Genomic DNA, 22,055 nt, shown 5'->3' on the forward strand with positions numbered 1-22,055 from the left:
TTCCAAGTGGACAACAGATAATTAAGATATGTTTTAAAAGCGTTTAATGATAATTCAGATAAAAGATTCGTTTACGATGAAGCTCAAAAGATCGAGATACATTAGGGTGTATTTCACTTTATTTTGTATATAAAGTATATATAATGATTAAAATTACTCCAAAGCAAAACATGCTATATATACATTATTCCCCTTGTGATAAATTTGTAGATGACACCACAAAATTTCTTAAACATATGAAGAAAATATTAAATGTTACTAATGTAGTACAATATACAAAATATGAAACATCTAGATTGATTCAAAAATACATCCAAACACAACTTTCTTTCCCCTTGGAGCATTCAATGTCAACAAATCATCGGTCCAACTAATTCAGATTTATATTGTTGAAAGTTTATTATGGAGTTCTTAGTGCTTCATATCGAGAAAACCTCCATTCTGATTAAGATGGAAAGAACGTATGATGTTCCACCGCCTATATTTCAAACAAGTTAGGGTCGATGGGAGACACCAAACTCTCCACAAAAGTTCCAATACTATCAAACCTATCAAGAATTCCATCAACTTCCAAGTCCCTTGATCTCTCTTCTTCCAAATTATACACCATCAACTTCTCCCCATCCACATTCACCACAACTTCATCATCTCTTATAAAACACAAAGGTTTCAAAAAGTCATAAAAATCAATTCCATCAACACAAAACTTTGTCCAAGATTCCTCCACACCATACTCCTTCATCATCCAAACATCAATTCTATTACCATTACCCTCTAGATAATCAACAGCCATACAAAGACATCCTTTAAGCACCACAAGTTTATTGAACACAAATTTACCTTCATCGAGACTACTAGGAGCTACAACTTCAACAAACTCCTCATCACTCAACACAAAAGCACCAATAACAGATACATAATCTGGCTTTTTACTAGCTAACCAATGCAAAGCACCATTCACAAAAACACCAGAAGCAAGCTCAGGAACAGCATGATCATAAGGTGAACTCTTAATCCTCTTCCAAGATCCAACTTTTAATGAGTAAATATCCATAAACATGTCTAAAACATCAGGCTCATATTCATTATCATGGTCATAACGAGAAATCACAACAATCTTATAGTCATCATTAACATAATCATACCCAAATCCATACATACTAAAACTACCAATTGGATCAAGAGCAAAAGGGGAATTTGGGATTTTCTTGAAATCTAGGGTTGTGGGGTTTATAACAACTTTAGAGTCATCTTTATTCAAAATCAAGACCAACCCATTACAAGATCCACAAATATCAACAAATTGGTCACTTGGGGTTGGGTTAATATTGATGGAATTTGAAAAAACACCATTGTTTTTGAAGGTTATAGTTTGAAAAGAGCCGGAATGTGATAAAAGAATGTGTTTTTGAGGTTCTTGAAAGTGGATAATACTAGTGAAGTGAGCTTTGAGGAATTGTTTATTAGAGAGAAAAGAATTTAATGGATTTGATACACACCTTAATTGGCCTATGGATTTTGCAGGTAATCTGCAGAAGATGTTGATTAAGAGCTCTTGAGGGAGATGACCTCCATTGAAGATGGACATTTTCTTTTGTTCTTTTGAAAAGATTGAGTGAGAAATGGTTGACTAGGTTTTGGCTTGACTCTCTTAGTTTTTGCGACTAGTAGTACATTGAAAAGGACAACTTAAAGTTGTTCACAGACTATACGAGCATTTTCATTTTTGTAAAATTGCAAATAACCAGATTTATTAATTTGAACAGAACTTTAAAGGCCCAAATATTTTCTTCGAATATGAAAATAATGTTGATATCGGCCTATGTTGCTTGAATCCTCCAACAAAAAAACAATGTCAAAATGACACTGCACTCATATCAGATCATCCAAAAACACGTCGATAGTGCAGTTATGACTTCTTCTTTTTTTGAGAATCCGAGCAATGTGAAACCCACACAAACGTTATGTGAAATTGGAAAACTGAACCAGTTGAGTAAAATAACTACTGGACAGGTCAAATAGCCACCACTAATATCATTTCAGAGTTTAATTTGTAAGCATTCAACACTGGAGTCTGCAGCTGTTAATAGAAAAAGATGTACTTGATGGAAATTAGACTAAAACATTCATGCATATCACATATGCAAAAGCTCGTCTTCGATGCACATCTTTGGAGTTGAATTTTAACATCAAAGAGAATGTAGCTCATTAGGGGAGGGTGGTTGCATTAGGATTGATCCGTCGTCATCTCGAGATGGAAATTGCATGTCCTGTTCAAGATAGAAAAAGGTAAACTTGAGCTCTCACTAACAGTAATAAGGTTAACAAAGAAACCTTGTTTATAAGCTAAAAGCAAAAAAAAATAAAATCCTCTAAGGTCCAAAAGCACAAATAAAGCTTTGGCTCAAGTGAGAGAAAGCACAACTGGAATGAAATTTCAATTGTTTCAAGTGTTGCCTCTCTTCATGAAACGTTCATTCGCAGGGAAACTGTCTTAGAGCCTCTATACCAATATTGAACTGCAGATTAAGTGCGGTGAAGCGCTCAATGTGTTTTGAGCCCTGCTTCAGGTTTAAATGAACTTTAAGCACGCCTTTGACAACACTGCTTATAAGTTATAAGCCAACCTACAATTTAAGCTTTCAGAGAAGATAGTCGCAAACTTCAATATGCTATTAGAACATGCAGAGTTCCGGAATTCAAATATCCAGTCACCCATTGGCAAGAAGAATCATCATGTACTTTGTAAAGGAAAAAAGTTGGGATCGCACATGATGGAGCATTGCAGACCAAGTAAATAAGGTGGCTGCTCGTTCACGACATAGCTATTTTTAGGTTCAAAAGAATTTAGTAAGAATCTCTACACCTCAAATAATTTCAAATCACCACTAAAAGCTTATGTAAACCTAGAAAACTTAGTGGGAGAGGGGCAGAAAGGGGGTTGGGGGGGGGGGGGGGTGAGACAGTGAAAATTGTGATTATGAAATCTGCAGTACCGATTGTAATAGCTGACTAGGATTTTGATCCTGTGCTGCTGAATATGACTGGGGCTGGGACATCCGGTAATATGGTTCCTTCAGATCAAGTTTAACAGATGATGTTTGGAGCATATCTCCAACAAGAGCTACACAAATTAATGACATGTTAGATTCTTGAAGAAATATCAGCAATCTTGACTTGACAGGCACGATAGACATGTCGCAAATAACCATAATAAAGAACTACCTGACAATGTCAGGTAAATGGTATAACTTTGTGCCTTGTGGGCAACTAGGTGAAGCCGGCCAGTTATCTCCTGTCCTGGCATGACATAAAGTGGTTGTGGTAAGACACACCGAAGCTGATACCAGTGAGTTGTTGGTGCACCCGGAGCAGTGGTCAGCCACCTTTGCACAGTGCTGCAGAAAGGGGGAAACAATTTAGCAACAAAAGCAAAAAGACCAAGTACCAGAACCAAGGTGATGAAAGACAACAAAAGTTCACCTTCCATTAAAAAGTACATCAAACCAGCAAGCCAGCCCATGAATTCTAGTGCTAACAGTTGAGAGAAACCTCAACGGGACGTCAATTTCATATAGATCTTCTTCCTGTAATATAGATGCAGGAAATATCATTTCATAGAAACGTTATGTTACAACTTACAACTACTTTTGTATAGAGTTTAATGCCCACAATTTGTGTTAGACATTCAACAAATCTGATAACCCACAGTCGAGTAATTTCACTTCAGCTAAATCTTCCTTAATTAACACCAACAAAAAAATTTGCTTATTTCCTTTATATTTTAACCAAGTGATCCTTGAGTCAGTGAAGTGTGATTTTTCTCAAACATCGCCACCCTTTACTGGATAGTGTTTTTCCTGTATTAGAAGGAAGGGGAAAAAAGGAATAGAAGGCCTGCTAAGAATGAGGAACTCAACAACTTCATTTTCACATCCTAGAGAATAAAATGTTGATTGATACCTTCACCGAACTGAAGTTTATCACATGGGACACTGCAGGAGCTACCAATAACCTAGAATCAAAAGCATCAACAACTGGCTGCAAAAGGACAAAAATATCCAAAGAGAACGGAAAAAAAGTACGAGTCAGAAGCATGCATACCTCGACCAAAACTTTTATCTAATATTTTCAAGTTTGGACTAAAAATCACAAAAGATACACAAAATCTTTGGCTAACAAGTATGTCTATTACAAATCTTTTTCCTGAATAAAGTACATCTATTGCATCTTGGAGGCCAACTTATTACATTATATGCAACTAGTTTATTGCATTTGAATAACCAATTAATCCGTTCACCATTTCAGTATCGTGAATAGAACAAAATAAGTAGACCTCCTACCATATCTTCGCATTGAACCAAGATAATACCCCACAGTAACGTTTTTTTCTCAAGTCTTATGTAGCATATTTATTGATTAGAAACATCTTAAACATTAAGTTAGAACCTAGTAGGACTATTCTCTAACAAGGGTAGTAACCTAGCATAAATAATCAGAAAAGTCCACTCTTGAATAGTTTAAACTTCTTCATGATACATTTTATAGATATTTTCCTTTCAACCCTCAAAAAATCTACTGTTTCTCTCCTTCCAAACTGACCAGCAGACACATGTAGAGTGGGTATTCTAGAAAGACGGAAATCAAACAAAAGCAACACTACTGAGACACAGTCTCATATTCTGAAGATACCATAATACAATTGGATATTTTAGATAGACTGCATATTTAAATGTACAAGTAACTAATAAATAAGAGAACTCCACACCACAGGAAAATGAAACATTCAAGAAAGCTCTAAAAGTGCTGTTCAAGTCAAAGTGAAGTATTCAGGGACAAGAGAAGTATGGTTAGTAAAACCAATCCAAGAGTTCCTAATATAGAGGATATTGACCTGAGAAAAGTATCCTTGGTAAGCAGATCCGTGCAATGGTGTCAAATCAACCCCAAAGTAGTTTTGCTGCTGCCAAAAGGTAGCCTAGACCGCAAGGAATAAAAACAGTATTAAGGCATTGACTCGCAATTGAAAAAAAAATGTAAACAATGGTCAGTAAATCATATCACCGAGAAGGAAGACACGAAGTGCATAAAAGCAAAATAAAACCAAAGTCCAAACTATCAGACATTTGTAGAAGTTAGTGGTAAATGCTAATGGTAAACGGATACTGATTTTGGACAATGAGATCTTTGTCAATAAGCTTCGCCTGAATAATTGATTCTTGTTAAAAAAAAAAACATGAAGATCTAATAGACATCCATGGTGTCTGTGAAGCTTGAATACCAAAAGTTCAATTCGTCACTGGTTTTAGATGGCATTCAATTTGTTTCTCTTGTTCTCCTTTTATCTACCTAGCCACTGAAGTTCATAACATATTCCGTTAGCAATTGAGGTCTTATTCATTTAAGAGCAAAAGATGAACAAAATATCAGTGTTTTTCATGGGCAAAATGCAAAAAGAATTGTTACAGGAGTTCTACAATGCATCAAAGAAAATTTTCAGATTCTTCTCTAGAAACACCATATACAAACAAATACTATCCACAACAACAACTACTACTGTGCCTCAACAGACATTTTAAACCATTTGAAACCCTTAATATGGCAGAAAATAGTACCCATCAACCTTCATTCCCTAAAGAGAAGGAACCATGGTTTCTTTCTCTCGGTTGGAAGGGCACCAGAGAAGAAATGATTAATTTTTAGAACAGAACAAACTCCAAGATCAAGAAGAAAAGGTGATATGATCCACTGTATACCTTATTTGCTATTTCCATATACAAATATTCGTCACTAAATGGTGCCATGTGTATTCTACAAAAGTAAAAGGAAACGTAAGCAAAAAAGATAAGAATGGCATTTCCAAGACAAAACAGATGAAAGGAAAATAATAGAACGGTTGTATGCAAGTTTATGTAATGCATGTTCAAGACACTTGATGGAATTCATGTAGAAATATGTAAATGCAACCATAAAGAAGGGTAGGAAATATAAGTTAGATTCAGCCCAAATACTATCGAGTATTGAGTAATCAGGCAAACATGCACGAGAGGGGTAGAAATCAAAGAAAACAGGGGAAATAGTTATACTAACCTCCAACATCCTAAGCTAATCCATCTAAGGAACAAGCAACACTACTTGGTCAAGATGAACCAGAAAACCATTACCAATGTAACTCACAATTGTATTTAACAATAGTATCAATTTCATGTTTTATTCTAAAATAAACAGCACACCCAATATGAAAGAACATAAGATAGTAAGGCAAAAAAAAAACAATGAAGAATAGCAGCTTCATATTTTTGGCATGACAGAGACATTTGAAGGGATAAAAACAAGTAAATGACTGAGAAACAAAACCTTATAAGAAAATTGCAGACATCGTCATCGATTTGACACGGCAAGACTCAATGTGCTTGAGTTAAAAAATAAAATTACCTTCCAACGCCAGGAAACATTTTTCCATTTTGAACAAGAAATCGGTCTCTTGCAATCACATAAGACTCCAACATTCTTTCATTAACTAACAGGGTACCTGTAAGATATAAGCACTGTATTACTCACTCAGCAGGTTTAAGCATGTCTTTTTTGAATATTCTATTCATGGAGTTCTGCTATCCTCGATCAACACATTCTACCCTATATTGGAAGATTGCAAACTTCTTTTCTGCTTGAAACTGAAAAGAGAGCTCAACAAAAGTTATTGTTATTATCTTGATCTTTCATATATTTTCTACCTTTGTAGTATAGGTTCTTGAAAACAGCAAGCTTATCTTATAAGCTTCCCAAATAATAAATATAACCTAAAGTATACAGAATACTCCATCTCAGAAGTTAACATGATCAATCAAACGAATTAAAAACAAAACTAACTAGACAAGCTTACCCATTGGCTCAGAGATTAAAATATCAGCTTTCTCAGGTAACTCTACATCTTCGACCTTTCCTTTGATTACCTAAAAATCCATACATGAAACATCAAAACCAAAAAAAAAACATAAGAAGAACTGCCAAGATATTCTATGAATATGTTGGAAAGCATTAAAAAAGAGGCCGAAAAAGGTGAAAGAACAATCAATCAATCGACTACACCTCAGTCCTGTACAAAGTGGGGTCAGCTTAAACAAGTAAAAGAACACTTACTGTAATTCTGTCATTTAGTGATGGATTTCCAGCAATAAGTTGTCTTGCATAGTCGGCCATTTCAGAAGCCTCTATGGCATATACATGCTTTGCACCAGCCTATGAGGGATTTTTTTGGATGTGAAGAGAGGCAAGAAAAAGAAAAGATACTTGGTAAATATTAGAATAACTGGCTGTGCCAAGGTTGATATCATCCATCAAAAATGCATTGATACAAAAGATCACCTGAGCTGCAAATAATGACAAAATGCCACTACCAGCACCAACATCAACCACTATGCGACCAAGAAAATCAGCACGGTTCTCAATTACAGCAGAATAATAGGTTCCTACAAGTTTTTAAATATGTCAAGTCAAACTCTCCATAATGGGATTCAGCCATTCGATCCTTCAGAAATGCAAAAAGGAGGAGTTCGATAACATTCTAGGAGAAATACAAGACAGCACACCATGATATCGAAGTTCAGAATACCTGTCCTTACGAAATCCTGCAACATATTCTGCTGATGCAATAGCTGTCCATAGTAGTGAAAGTACATTTTGGCAGAAGATGCCTCAATTTTGTCATCAAATTTGCTTTTTGAAGTTGATACTGCTCCATTGTTCAAAGAACATTCTGACAGAAAGACAAAAACAAGTAACATTTATACAAGTCATAATTATTTATTCTTATGCAAAAAAATTCACTAATTACATCACAGATTTCTATTCACGCGTGCAACTACAATAAGCTTCACTCAGTAGAGCAGGTAGACAACACGCCCTTAACTGCAATTGATCTTATGTAATAGATTCATCAAAAATGGGGAAGTTATGCATAGTGAAACATTTCTAAGTTTTTGACAGGAACCACATCACTTTCTTGTTTCTTTATTATTTGCAGTAAGAGCGATTCCCTTCTTATTCACACGAGCTAAACAAAAATCATTAAATATAGGGAAAAGGCTTTAAAATGCCCTTAACCTATTAGAAATGGTTCAAAAATTCCCTCCTTCCCGTTTAAACATAATTATTTTATCAAATAAGAAAACCCCACCCAAACCCGTTTTCAATTGGCACTTCATGTGTTCCTCTGTTCTTTCTTCTACCTTGTTCCTTTCTCTGTTCTTTCTTCATCCTCTGTTTTCTTTGTTTAAAAAACAACTTTCATCCCCAAAGTAGCTAAGTTGCAACGATTAACTTGACAAAAACATAGCTACATTACAGCATGTAGTAAGCTTTTAAGCCCAAAAAACAATAACTTTCAACCCAACAAATAACAATTAAAGTGAAAGCTTGAAAGTTACTGTTTTTGGGCTTAAAATTTACTAAATGCTACAATTTAGCTATTTTTTTGTCAAGTTAATTGCAACTTAGCTACTTTGGGGTAGAAAGAACAGAGGAACGCATGAAGTGCCAATTGAAAACGGGTTTGGGTGGGTGGGTGGGGGTGGGGGGGGTTTATTTGATAAAATAATTGTGTTAGACCAATGAAAAATGGTCATCCGTTTACTTAAATTCCATGTCATATTTCGGTTGGCCAGAGGGTATTTTTGAACCTAAAGAAAACGTTAAGGGAATTTTTAAATTAATAGATGGAAGGAGAGCATTTTTGAACCATTCCAATAGGTTGAGGGCATTTTTAAACCTTTTCCCATAAATATATACTAAACGAAGACGGAAGAACATATATGGAGAATCTCAGCTACATTTTTCAACCTTCCACTTTGTATACCAAGTTTAAGCTAGATACAGTCAATACCTATTTTTTTTCCTTTTTTGATTGATAACATAGTCAAATATCCAAAACCAGCCTTTCTCAATAACGAAGTCAAATATCTAAAATGAAATGAAATTCCAATCTTTGTCGGGATAAAAACAAGTGCTTTAGAAGAACAGAAAAAATGGACCAGTACCCGAACACAACCAATCATAGAAGCTTGAAGACAATAACTAACCAAATGTTTATAACACTGCACCAACTATAAAGTTCCTAATACGGCAGGACTTTTAGCTTAGACAGACATTAGTATTTATCAGTATTGGAGACAGATTAACACACGAAGGATAAGCATAAACAATGTCCAGTAAAAGTAAAGATTCTTTGCACAACACTTCAAACATTCACAGTATGGATCTAAGTAAAAACTGTCACATAGAGAATGCTATCAAATAACTGTTATTTACCACACAAAATCATGAGACTAACATGTCAATAACCACAATATATAGACAACTTCAGAGAATCAACATGCCATTTGAACAAACAAGAGAGTTATTGGAGAGGAGAATGTGGCTACTCCACAAGGTTGCATGGAAACTTGGTACAAAGCATTCCAGACATACACCAAAACAGACCTTCAACAACCACTTCCTTCTTCCATTGCTCAAATGCACAATGGAAGGCCCTACTTTCCTCCTCGTTTCTAAATTGAATGGAGATTCCCCTTGAATGTGATTTCTGGTTCAAAAGACCAAAGTTAATGCATAACCTTAATATTACAACATCAAATTCCAAAAAATAGTGATTTACATAAAATGAGTACCTTTAACTTTTCTTCCAGGAAAAGATAAATGATGTCTATGACAATTGACAAACACACATATTTTTGCATGTAAGCAATTGTCTAATCCTAAAGCAACATGTTATTATTATTATTGCATTGAACATAGATTTGCAGTATTAAATGTTTTCAGCATTAAGCAAAGTAGTGCTTGATCATCTACGCACAAATCTATGTGCATCAAAATCATGCAGGCAGCAAATTCTGATAGATAATCTTTTGATAGTACTGCAATTATAGTAGGTTGTCATCATGGCAACAAATCGAAAAGTTGCTCCAGATTAGGTTTTATTGTTTCTCGCTAATAAAAAAAATGAAGTCGAAGCATTCCAAATGATCTGTTGATGAAACATTCACTAGAATAATCAGCATAAACAAAAGGTAAGGCAACCATCACTAGAAATCCTTACAGGAGTTAACAGGATACAAAATTTATTTGCAGGTAGAAAACAATTAATCAGTCCAACATTATCACATTGTAACACTACCTTCTGAGCTCTAAACCATACCTCTTTATTGGCTTCAGATACGCATAAGGATTCAACAGGACCTAGCTTGAATAACTGGAAAAAAGAAAGGAGATAATCAAGGCTAAGATAATACCCCTCACATACATAACTTAAATTCCTAAGGAGAAACAGTTTAGAATATCATTTTTCACTTTTATTCTTCATTTTCTGCATTTCTTTTATCAAAATCCACTGGTCACTCTGTTTGGTTACTAGTAAAATCCCAGAAAAAAAATTAAACAAATTCATAATATCATCCATGCATTTGAAACCTATATTGCTCAAACTCACAATAAAAGATGTCGCAGCGTGTTGAATCCTTCAAAAATGCACTACTTTTGAAAGATCCAACATACACCCCTCAACATTTTTGATAGTTAGTGTAACATTGTTTTGAAACAACATGTAACCTTTGAGTTAGTAAGAAAATGTGAAAACCAAAACACCACCATTAGTATCACTCCATCCTTTCCCCTAAAAAGGACAACCTGGTGCACTAAAGCTCATGCTACAAGCTGAATCCGGGAAAGGACCAAACTAAAAGAGTCTATTGTACACAACCTACCATGCATTTCTGCAAGAGGCTTTTTCCACAACTTAATCCTTTCCACTCATCCAAACATGGCTTTTTTAGCTTTAAAATATTGATCTCGGTACCATTTTAATGCATTTTCAACATAAACAGTACATTTCTAACAAAAAAAAAGGTTGTAATCCTTTAAACTACTTTTTAACAATTAAAATTGCATTCTACTCTATTTACAAAATTCATAAAAACTAACCTGAGAAATCTTAACATTGAACACCACGGCATCACTCAGCTCTGCACCCTGACCAAATCGGAGCTCCGGCAAACCGGAATCTAAGCTAAACCGAGCAAAAACCGGTTCGGTTTTGGAAAACAACGAAGATGAAGAACTTGTAAGCTCCGATACAGATGAAACCAAAAATTGCTGCTGCTTCTGATTCTCCTCCATTAAAATCAACTGTCAGAACTAAAGAATACCAAAAAATTAACTGAAATTAGGGTTTGTCGTCTGAATCGAAGTGTTGAAGGAGAGAGACGTTAGGGTTTAGAGTAGAGAGTGAAGGTGTAAAAATGGCGCCGCCGCAATTAATTTTTTAATTTTATTTTATTGTTGCTATGTTTTTTATATTTGTTTATAGGAATATACTAAGAAATATAAAAATAGAAAAAATAATAATGTTCTTGTCAAGGAGAATCTACTAATTTACCTTATTAGTTACACTTATTATATTTTTCGAATAGATTGTATTATTTACGTGTTATATAATAAATACCATAAATTAATCATTTGATTGATATTTATGAAAGAAAATATAGCACATGATAGAGTACTATAAAAGGGTAGAATAAAAAATAAAATAGAATTGTTAAATAATAAAATAATAATGTGATTAGATCAAATCGATGATTATATAAAATGAAATTTTTTATCATTACTTAACTATAGATTTAAACGATATAATATAATAAAATTTAAGTAACAATTAAAATAAATATTATATATAAATTAACAATATAATATAATATGATATTAGATTTGAGGATTATAAATTAATATAAAAAGTTAGTATTCATATTAAATATTTATACATAAAAATAATTTACTTAATATATTATTTATGTTATCTTTTTAGCAAACAACACAAAATGCATTATATAAGTGGTAATTACTTGTATCCCTAATTTAAATCACTTAGAATCTAGATGGTGTTGTCTATAAATACAATATATTTCTCTCAATATATATATTTTATCCAGCGAATATATCTCGCATGTTTTCTTTCTCGCTCATTTCTTCCTCTCTCGTCCTTGTATTTCTTTCATACCTTCTTGTATTTGTGTATTCAATATCAAATATACATTAATGTATCTAATAAATTTATGTATATCAATTTTATGCAATGTATCTAACACTAATTTCATATAAATTATAATAATTTTGTGTATTCAATATCAAATATGCATAAATGTATCTAGTATCCTTGTGTATATCAACTTCATCCAATGTATATAATACCAAATTTCATGTATCCATTATAAGAGCTTGTTTGGCTCAGCTTAAAAGCTGGTCAAACTGACTTAAAAGCTGGTTTTTGACTTATTTAGCTGTTTGGCAATACTCAAAACAACTTATTTTAAGTTAAAAAAAACTTATTTTAAGCCAAAAATTAAAAGTAGGGGTAGAGGTGCTTTTCTTTTTCCAGCTTATAAGTTGTTTTAAGTTGACCACATTTTTACTTTTTTGCCCTTACTATTTTTATACAATCTCCAAATTACCACATAACCCTAACATCTCTTTCTTCTATTTTTCCCTTTTCACGTGTGGATGATAGACAATTACTATTACTAATAAATGAAAATAAAATAAATCTTAAATCTTTCGAGTGATCTATTCAAATTATATATTATTAAAATGTAAAATAAGTTGCACATATAACTTAAATAAAAATTTATATTCCTCTTATAAATAATTTGTGATAATAAAGAAATATGTGAATGATAGACAATTATTATTACCTATGGATGAAACTAAAATAAAATCTTAAATTGTTCTTTAATCTATTCAAATTATATATCTTTAAAATCTATAATAAGTTTATATTCCTCTTATAAATAATTTGTGATGAGAAATAAATATGTGAATGATAGCAAAATATAATTATTTATGGTTGTAAGATATAAATTAATTAACTTTTATTATGTTAACAACTTTTAAGGGTGTTTCAGACATTTTGATTTAAAAAGCTGTTTATCAGCACTTATTTGCCAAACACATCAACAACTTTTTTTTTAACTTCAGCACTTTTATCCAAACGCATAACTGCTTATTTTAAAAATAAGTTTCAGCTCTTTCAAAAGTATTTTTTTAAAGCTGATTTTATTAAGCCCATCCAAACGGGCCCTAAGAAATGCACTAATATAAGGGGTATCAAAAATAAGTTCAACTATAGGTAATCTACGCAATCTGTCCAAGATTTTAAGGGTTGGGCTCGAGAAAATTTAAATGAGTTTAATCTCAACCTATTCAAGCTTTAATCCATTTTAAGAGAATTCTCAATTGACCTAGTTTAGTCTCCAGTTTCAACTCATTTTAAGACTCTTCATTTGTATTAATGTAAATTGTAATGTATGTTCCCATATTGAAGAAATGAATTACTATATAATTTATATCTTTAGGATTTACCAATTCATCTGTTATCTCTTTTAAATAAAATTCTTGAGTTGAAATTCAAATTGTGGTTACAAAACTTGTTTAAAAAATTATTGAAGAGGAACTTTCACATATAACCACTCAAAAATAACCTAATTATTCTTCATGGACGTAGTTTGATAATTATAATTCGTAGTTACATGTTATAGGGAAGAGAGAGGCGGGCGAGATTGGAAGAGAGCGGGGAGAGGCGAAAGAGAGAGGGAAAATAATCGGAGAAAGGTAAATTGTATATGTATATCAATTAAATAATTGTATATTATATATATGTATTTGTATATATGGCAAGCGAGAGTGGGAGAGGAAGGAAAGAGGCGAGCAAGATTGGGAAAGGGGGGAGAGAGACGAGCAAGAGAGGTCAGAGAGTGGAAGAGAGGTAAATCGTATCTGTATATTGGTTAGATAATTGTATATTATACACATACATTTATATATATGAAAAACGATATTGGGAGAGAGAGGAGAGGGGCGAGAGAGATTGGGAGATGGAGGAGAAAGGCAAGCAAAAGAGGCTAGAGAGTGGAGAGAGGTAAATTGTGTATGTATATTGGCTAGATAATTGTGTATTATACATATGCATTTATATATATGGGAAGCAAGATTCGGAGAGGATGAAGTGAAGAGAGCGAGATTGGGAGAGGGAGGAGAGAGGCGAGCGAGATTGAGAGAGGGAAGAGAGAGGCGTGCGTGAGGACAAAGAGTGAGAGAAAGGTGAATTGTATATGTATATCGATTAGATAATTGTATATTCTACATACGTTTTTGTATATTCTGACGAATTATACATATACAAACGTGACTAATTATACAAGCTCGAAGTCAGCCCACGTAATCAATGTATAATGTTAGTCGCGAGTGATAATTATAGCAAACTATAGTTATGATGAGCAATTAAGTAGTATAAGTTTGTTTAACCGCGTAATTTTCCCTTTAAATTATTGAGATTAAGTTGGTTAAATTGCGCGGGTTAAGACTGGACTCGCTTTTAAGATCATTTGAACCCAAAGTAAACTAAAATGGATCAAGACCCAATCCAATTTATATTTAATCCATTTTAATATCTCAAATTTCAACCCAACTCTCCCATTTGATACATCTATTATATAATTACATATCATAAAATATACAAGTAAAAATTATTTTATGCTTGAAAAGTTCATTAAAAGAAGTTAAACAAAATTTTTCTCTTATTTATTTCAAGTAAATGAGATTTTCCCCAATAATCTAACCGGGTCGGGTCAACAGTAACCCGCTTGATCATTTCAAAATTCAAATTACCAATCCTTTTTAGATTTCGACCTCCCAATTCTCACCATTTTTAGGGTTTCCAGTTTCCTCTCTGCTAGAAAGCGAATTACAGCAAATCGCTCTCTCTATCATCAGAATTCTGAACGAAAATGGTAAATTCATTTCTCTATCAATTCTAATTTTCAGTTTTTTCTATGTGCACAGTCCACATTAACTGATTAAATCCAAAAATTAAAAAAATAGTATTTGTTGGTATTTTTTCGTTCAGATTTAGGGTTTATATGGACTCCGTGTTTAATTTGTGTTGTGATCTATTCTCTGCTTCTTGTTTGTTGTCGAAAAGGCGAGAAAATTGTTGCATATAATGGGACTGAATAATAAACAAATATTCCTGGTGTTGTAGCATTTGTTTCGGTGTGATTTACTTTAATCCTGTAGAAACATTAGAAAATTATGAATATTAATAATTTTTTTTTTGAGGTGAGGGTGTATGGAAAGAACCTCTCTGTGAGTAGAGAACCTCCCGAGATGCCACATGTGGGATTACACTGGGTTGTTGAAAATTCCATTTTGTTTATTAGAAGTTGAAGCGAATTTTGGTTATTGAGTTGAGTGAGCACATTAAATTAACATGAAGAGCTAAAATTAGAATTATCTATATCCATATTGTTCTACTTGCAGTCATTGCAATTCTCTTTTAAGACAAGTTAGAGCTTCGAGGGTGGTCTATGTTCTGTTTCATTTAGCGAAAGTGGACTGAAATTAAAGCAAGTTTGTGGTTATTGAGTTGAGTGAGCATGTTAAAATAACAAGAGGCAGTTAGACTTTCCAATGACGACTAAGCTTAATCACAACTAGCTGGTATTACCTACTTATTGTATCTAGTCGCTCTCGTAGTCATTGGATAATATGGTTGTGAATGTACTAGGATCTATAATGTGCTGCTGACGTTGCTTTATTAATACAAATGAAAGATTATACCACTTCTGCTATGTCTGAATTAAGAGTATATATTTATGTTTGATGTGTAAGAAGGTGTACCGGGATGCATTCTGCATCATCTAGTTCCTTGAGAAGTTAGAAGTATGGTCCTTGCATTCATTTTTGGAACTTGCATATATTGCTGCTTTGTTGTCACATATTTTTTTTCCGAGGCTACTTTGTACTTCCTTGTCAGGTATCTTTGTTTAGCATTTATTTACTTGATGGTACGATTTCAATTAAAATCCCATGCTTTGAATACTTGGAAAAAGATTACGATAGCAAACTCCTTGAGCCACTTTGTTTTGACTTCCATTCAATTGCCTTGAAGAGTTTAACTTAGTGACAATGCAAGTCGAGATAAATATGTTCAATGCTGATCAAGGGATTGAAAATTTTAACGAAAGTAGTCCATGTGGAGATACAGGTTGGGTCATTTGATTAATTTATCCAGACCCTTCTCCTTTAGCTTTCGATCTGTAGTTTGTTTTATTCAGATGTGTGTTCATCTGTTGCTAAGCTGCTTTAGTGTCACTCTTCTAAACCTAACTATCACAATTTTCTGGCAGGATGGGCATGACGGTGATAATACAAAACAAAGCACTGCTGATATGACTGTGTTTGTAAGTTTTCTGGCAAAGACAACTCTAATTTCTTTATTGATGTTAAGCAGACTAATCTCACTCTCTTGCACTCGTTAACAATCTTAAAGTTTCTAGTCATCTCAATCTGTCACCATTGAATTATTGAAGCACAATTACTTGGAAAGTTGGAATTAATACTTCTTTTTTTTCCTAATAGAATATTACTAGATTGTGTGATCTTTTCATAAACAGATATAATTATGACACGCAACATGGCCCTTTAAAGAACTCTCTCTGTTCATAAATATGGCTTTACCGTGATGCTATTTCCACGACATTTGGTTCAATTTTCATGCACTTGACATATCATGCATTCGAGTAGCTATCCCTTTTTTGGCCTCTAATTATTACTGTTCTTTCCTTCTCTTCCAGGTCCAGAATCTTCTACAGCAAATGGTGAGTCCAGTCACTTTGTAACCCCTTGGATTCTTCACATGTATCAATTATAATTATCAAACTGATATTTTTCTCTTTGCAGCAAACCAGATTCCAGACAATGTCCGAATCAATCATCTCAAAAAATATCCTTTTTTAATTCGATGTTCCCTATCTGATCCATATTTGCTAATATCAGTGTCATCTAAAATGCATTTAGTTATATGTAGCATTTTGTACAACTCTGAATCCTCATATGTGTTAACCAACTTCTTGGCTTTGAGGCTCTTGAGTGGTTCATTTTTTCCAGCTTTGCTGTCTTTCAACTATATAGGTTTGTATACTTTCTGCTGATTCTCCAACATGAGTCTAACCTTCTTTTCAGGGTCGGTTTATCAGTGGGTAGGTTTGCTGTTTTCTTATCTCTCTTGTTGTCAGTTCGCTCTCACGCTGGTGAGAGTTCTCATATTGGAGGGGTTTCATATCAAACTGTTCCGACTATATCTTTTATAGTGTATATGACAATCTACTCTCTTTTATGACATCAAAGCTTGAACAAAAGTGTGTTTAGTCCTTGACAAAGCTGCACTTGACGAAATGGGAAACCGAATTGATGAACTTGAACAGAGCATCAACGATTTGAGAGGTGAAATGGGTCAAGATGGTGCTCCATCGCCTTCCGCATCTTTGAAACCAAAGGAGGAAGCAAAGCCAGCAGATGATTCTAGTGCATAAGCAAGCAATGATACTCCAAGTTGGCTTTGGAGTCAATTGGCCATGTTTGTTACAATTGTTTTGGTTTGAAAATCTTTTCACATTTGTCCATTATGACATTTGATTATAATATGATACATAAACTCTGTACATGGATTCTTGGGTTGAAATATTTTGACCTATGCTTTTGGTCATTGTTGAGGTTATTAAAATTAGGGATGAGTTATTGCCTTCAAAAATGAGGCATATGCTTTAGGCCCCAAAATTGGATAGCCTAAATTTTTTAGCAATAATAGAAAATTTATAGCCTTTTTTAACAAAATATAATCATATATTTATATAAAAGAGAACCCTACACCCGCCTATGTGGCGCCACTGCAAGTAAGAATTTTTTTAAAAATTTATTTATTTCCAAAATTAACATTTCTCTTTCATGAAAAGATGCGATTTTTATGAAAAGTTGTGATTTTAACGAAGAGTTGCGATTTTTTTAATCAAAAGTTGTCACTTTTATAAAAAGTTGTAATTTTATTGAAGAGTTGCAGCTTCTTTCAAAAGTTGTGACTTTTATGAAAAGTTGCGACTTTAATTAAGAATTGCGACTTTGTGAAAAGTTTCGACTTTTATGAGAAGGCATAATAAACATTGCTCCACACTACCATTTGTTGTCTATAAATAGAGGGATTTTCTCTAATTTTAAAATAACAAAAGTTTTGATCTTCTTTTTCTACCTCCGCAAAATTAGATATTCTTGTGCTCTGCTCCAATTGAGTGACTTACTGACATCACTTTTTTTGTATTAATAAGTCGGTGAATAAAATCGTTCTCTTTAAGAGGATATGATTCTTTAAACCTCTGGTTTTAGAGGGAATAGTTTTCTTAAGGGGACATTGTGCGAATTTAACTTTTTTCTTTCTATTTCATTCTATTTTATACATCATGTTATATTTAATTACACTCATTAATTTATGCATATGATATTAATTGTTGTTTTTTTGAGTACATATTTTAAACTCTGTTGTTTATGTTTCTGCAAAGTTATTGTCTCCGATTATATTAAATATATACAAATATAATACGTATATTCATTGTGTAGAAAATAATTATTATACTAAGTTCCAAAAATTCATGTTTTAATACTCTATATTAAATTCTATAACTTAAAAAAGTACTACATATACATTTCTCTGGCGTGAAACTATAATCTAAAAATATACTCTTAGAAGTGGATTTGTTTGAGATAATATTATAATCTATACATTTCTCAAACGTAAAACTATTGAATTCTGTTGAACTCATCCACTCGTAATTGTAGCTGCTGCATGTTCAAAATAACACTATATTTGTGGGTGGATACTAGTCAAGAATGCAGGCACAAGTACTGATTGAAGGACATGCCTAGAGTACTAGACACTAGGGTGGATTATGTACATTATCATACTTTATAAGATTCCATCAACTTTTAATATATGTGATTGACTACTTTAATTGAACTATTTAACATAACAAAACCTATGCTAGGAACTTATATTGTATAGCCTTTGACAAAATTATCTCCAAATGATGTTTGAGTTAAAGTAAGCAGGAAAAATGGTACTCCTTCTGTCCTAGTGTAAGACACTTTTTCCTTTCGATTATCGTCATTATCTGATCGATTATTTTCTACATGATTCCTTTACGATTGTATTTTTTTTTTTACACATTATTGTAGTTTTATTTGAGTTGAGGTTCTATCGAAATCAACCTCTCTACTTTCACTTGGTATGGAAAGTTGTGTACTCCTCGACACACCACCCTCCTCATACTTCACTTGTGAAATTACATTGAATATGAAAGGCATCTTATATTTTGTATGACTTAAACTCTGTGTTTAATCAAATACCACTATATAAATTGTATATTATGTATGGGTGCATGTACATATGAATTCAACTGGACTCGATAACTTTGTGTTATACACAATAGCTCAAATAGCTAGTAGGTTTTGTTGTATCTCTATTTCATAACGTTCAAATCTTAAATCCGTTTCTGAGTGAACATGATTACTTTTAGATTTTAAATGTAGCTCATCCTTATGCTTTAATTATTTTCTCATTTTGGTATGATACTATAATTAGATGATTGATTTTATAACAAGGGAAGTTTGTGGTTGGATATGTACTATTTATTTAATTACCAATTAGAGCTAACTTTGTTTGTTAATATATAACAAACTTGTTATGTGTTTGTCTTATCTATTTTTGAATTATTGAAGGATGATTCATTTTTCCATATACTGAAGTTCATCTCTTTAATTAAATAAAGCTATATAAAGTATCTTTTTCTACATGCTTATGCATGGAATTTAGACGAATTTGCATGAAATTAAATATATTTTGCATATAATTCGGTGTTAAAATCAATAATTTGTACTTTTATAATCCAATGAGATGAATTCATGATTTAAATTTAATAAATTTATATTTTTTAATATTAAACTCATTGTACCGTTAAAATTATAAATTCAAATCTCAAAATCTAGGTAGGATTCAAAGTCATGACGTGTATCTAAACCAATGGAGATTTATTTACTTGATCACTTTTATTTATTGGACAAAAAAGTGTGATTATTTTTTGAATTATATTCAAATAGGATGTTTAACTATTTTTATTAAACAAAATCATTTATGCTTTTAAGCTCTGTATTATCCATTAAATTAAAAAGGGGGAATTTAATGTGAAAGTTATTTTATATGATGCCACACATTTTGTACATGCATTAATAGTAATTAGGCTGTTAATAAAGTAGATTATTCGAATAAATGATCTTTTAAGGCATCCAATTATATGACTTACTGCATACTACTCGCAGGAAAGGTGGAGAATCTTCTTAGCCAATACATCGGTACAGAAGCGGAGACGAATCCAAGATTTAAAAACGAACATAATTGCATTATATTCAATACCTATAATGTCGGTGAGAGATGACTGAGCGGTAAGATTTTAAACTCACAGAATCAGTAGTGAAGCTAGAAATTTTATTAAGAGTGTTCAAGATTTAACGTATATGCATAAAAAAAGGACATTATTTGACATTTATATACAAAATATTTTTTTGATAAAGGGTGTTCAACTGGTCATATTTTCTCGGTTGTAGCTCACTCTGCACAGAAGATTACGCTGAACGACGTAGTCGATAAATAATATGTGAATATTCCTATGCTACCCCTTGTTGGTTTCGAGGGACGGAGGAGGCTAGGTTAGCCGAATAAATCGCCCTAAATCCACTTCTTTATTGAAGTATAGAAGGGTTATGTCCTCTAGAGGTATTGGTAATCTTTTATTAGTTTTTGACCATTTATTCGTAGAAAAGTAATATTTTAACTTATATATCTATTATTATTTTTTGACGAAAAACGTCTAACTAACTATTCTTTTTTGGTTACAGCTAACCTTATATAGAACTCGTTTTATATCTACCTCATTACATTATATAATAATCCGGAGAAGGATGTTCAACTGACCATTCTTCGTAGCTGATGTTAGCTTGCACAAAATGCCCTCTAGATGTTATTTTAATCTTGATTAATTCTTGACCATTAATTAGGGTGATAATGCATGGACTTTTAAGAGGCTCCACACACACATAAAAGCATAAATGCACATAATTTTGTGTTTCCAGCTCAAAGCATGATTAAGTAACAATAAAGAATATGGATTAAGACAAATGTATGAAAGCAAGTCTATTTTACTTTCCATTGTGAATAATTTTGATATTACTTTAAAAAGCATTGATGATATAGTTATTAGGAAAGTGGAATTTTTCTATTTAAAGCTTTTAAAATTGTACAAGAATTTCAAAATTAGAAATTATTGTCATACTTTCATTTCATAAATGATGAATTATGACTTTTAATAGTGAAATTCTTACATAACTCGCTCTCATTTTCCCTATAACCATTGTTCGGATTATTGAAAAATATTATCGTATATGTGTTTAATGTGCTTCGGTTATCATACTAGTTCATTATAAGTTATTGTTCTTTCTTCTGTATGTTATGTACGGCTTTTCACTGTGCTATATTTTGTTTAATTATTATCTTTTTAAACTGCTTTAAGATGATTTACTTGAGTTGAGGGTCTATCAGAAACAACATCTTTATCTTTATGAGGTAGGAATAACTGACAAGTAATGTATACACTCCACTATTTCCGGCCCCCGTTTGTGGAATTACATTGGCTATATTTTTGTTATTGTTGTTAAGCAACATAGCTAATGAGCCAAGTGCTTTTGACTTTCTTTTTTTCCTTTCTTTCGGTAAGTGGTATTTGAGCCAACTTACATGTGCCTCGACTATTGGATTAACTATCAACCATCTTCCACCAGCGTAGGTGTCGGATAACTCTATCATTCAAGTCACCCAAGATTTTCGCCTACTTCGTTGACATTAGGTCACACGCTTGGGTGCCACGTGTGTCTTGACTATTGAGCTAGATTTTATGAACTAATCTCAAACAAGTTCCGAGAGCAACTTACTTACCAAGCTCTAAAAGGATCAATAGATCACACTTTCACGATTCGTATTCATACTGAAAATCAGAATCAAACAAGCTTTTACTATAACATATCACAGGAGATTTTTGTTATCGTGGCTCATTTTGGTTAATTTACGCGTATCGTCC

General features: G+C 32.8%; 3 protein-coding genes across 3 annotated transcripts; 1 reads left to right on the plus strand and 2 right to left on the minus strand.

Moving 5' to 3' along the window:
* Positions 1-153: 153 nt before the first annotated feature.
* Positions 154-1,712, minus strand: LOC101260412 (F-box/kelch-repeat protein At3g06240). Its single transcript, XM_004252854.5, has one exon. It carries the CDS (start codon positions 1,586-1,588, stop codon positions 479-481), a length of 1,110 nt encoding a protein of 369 aa, XP_004252902.1. The 5' UTR covers positions 1,589-1,712; the 3' UTR covers positions 154-478.
* A 277-nt stretch (positions 1,713-1,989) lies between these two features.
* LOC101259821 (probable histone-arginine methyltransferase 1.3) lies at positions 1,990-11,347 on the minus strand. The gene is made up of 15 exons (XM_004252852.5): positions 10,975-11,347; positions 10,193-10,246; positions 9,478-9,580; positions 7,613-7,756; positions 7,366-7,469; positions 7,141-7,239; positions 6,884-6,953; positions 6,436-6,532; positions 5,757-5,811; positions 4,895-4,978; positions 3,964-4,041; positions 3,484-3,587; positions 3,226-3,398; positions 2,997-3,124; positions 1,990-2,270 (listed from the first exon to the last, which is right to left on the minus strand). The coding sequence occupies exons 1-15, from the start codon at positions 11,167-11,169 to the stop codon at positions 2,190-2,192; spliced, it is 1,569 nt and encodes a 522-aa protein (XP_004252900.1). The 5' UTR covers positions 11,170-11,347; the 3' UTR covers positions 1,990-2,189.
* Positions 11,348-14,581: 3,234 nt separating this feature from the next.
* LOC101260116 (heat shock factor-binding protein) lies at positions 14,582-17,605 on the plus strand. Its single transcript, XM_004252853.5, has 5 exons — positions 14,582-14,831; positions 16,230-16,283; positions 16,677-16,700; positions 16,783-16,825; positions 17,269-17,605. Exons 1-5 carry the CDS (start codon positions 14,829-14,831, stop codon positions 17,412-17,414), a joined length of 270 nt encoding a protein of 89 aa, XP_004252901.1. The 5' UTR covers positions 14,582-14,828; the 3' UTR covers positions 17,415-17,605.
* The last annotated feature ends 4,450 nt before the right edge of the window (positions 17,606-22,055 follow it).

Source organism: Solanum lycopersicum, chromosome 12 (assembly GCF_036512215.1).
Source record: "Solanum lycopersicum chromosome 12, SLM_r2.1".
NCBI classification, from domain to species: domain Eukaryota; kingdom Viridiplantae; phylum Streptophyta; class Magnoliopsida; order Solanales; family Solanaceae; genus Solanum; species Solanum lycopersicum.

Bases quoted from the DNA above. Each gene is read 5' to 3' on its own strand.
- LOC101260116 (XM_004252853.5), top strand. The intron at 16,284-16,676 runs GTAAGTTTTCTG...CTTCTCTTCCAG, and splicing joins CTGCTGATATGACTGTGTTT to GTCCAGAATCTTCTACAGCA. The intron at 16,826-17,268 runs ATATCCTTTTTT...ACAAAGCTGCAC, and splicing joins CGAATCAATCATCTCAAAAA to TTGACGAAATGGGAAACCGA.
- LOC101259821 (XM_004252852.5), bottom strand. From the start codon at position 11,169: ATGGAGGAGAATCAGAAGCAGCAGCAATTTTTGGTTTCATCTGTATCG. The intron at 10,247-10,974 runs GTTAGTTTTTAT...TCTTTTTTCCAG, and splicing joins TCAATGTTAAGATTTCTCAG to TTATTCAAGCTAGGTCCTGT. The intron at 3,125-3,225 runs GTAGTTCTTTAT...TAATTTGTGTAG, and splicing joins CATTTACCTGACATTGTCAG to CTCTTGTTGGAGATATGCTC.
- LOC101260412 (XM_004252854.5), bottom strand. From the start codon at position 1,588: ATGTCCATCTTCAATGGAGGTCATCTCCCTCAAGAGCTCTTAATCAAC.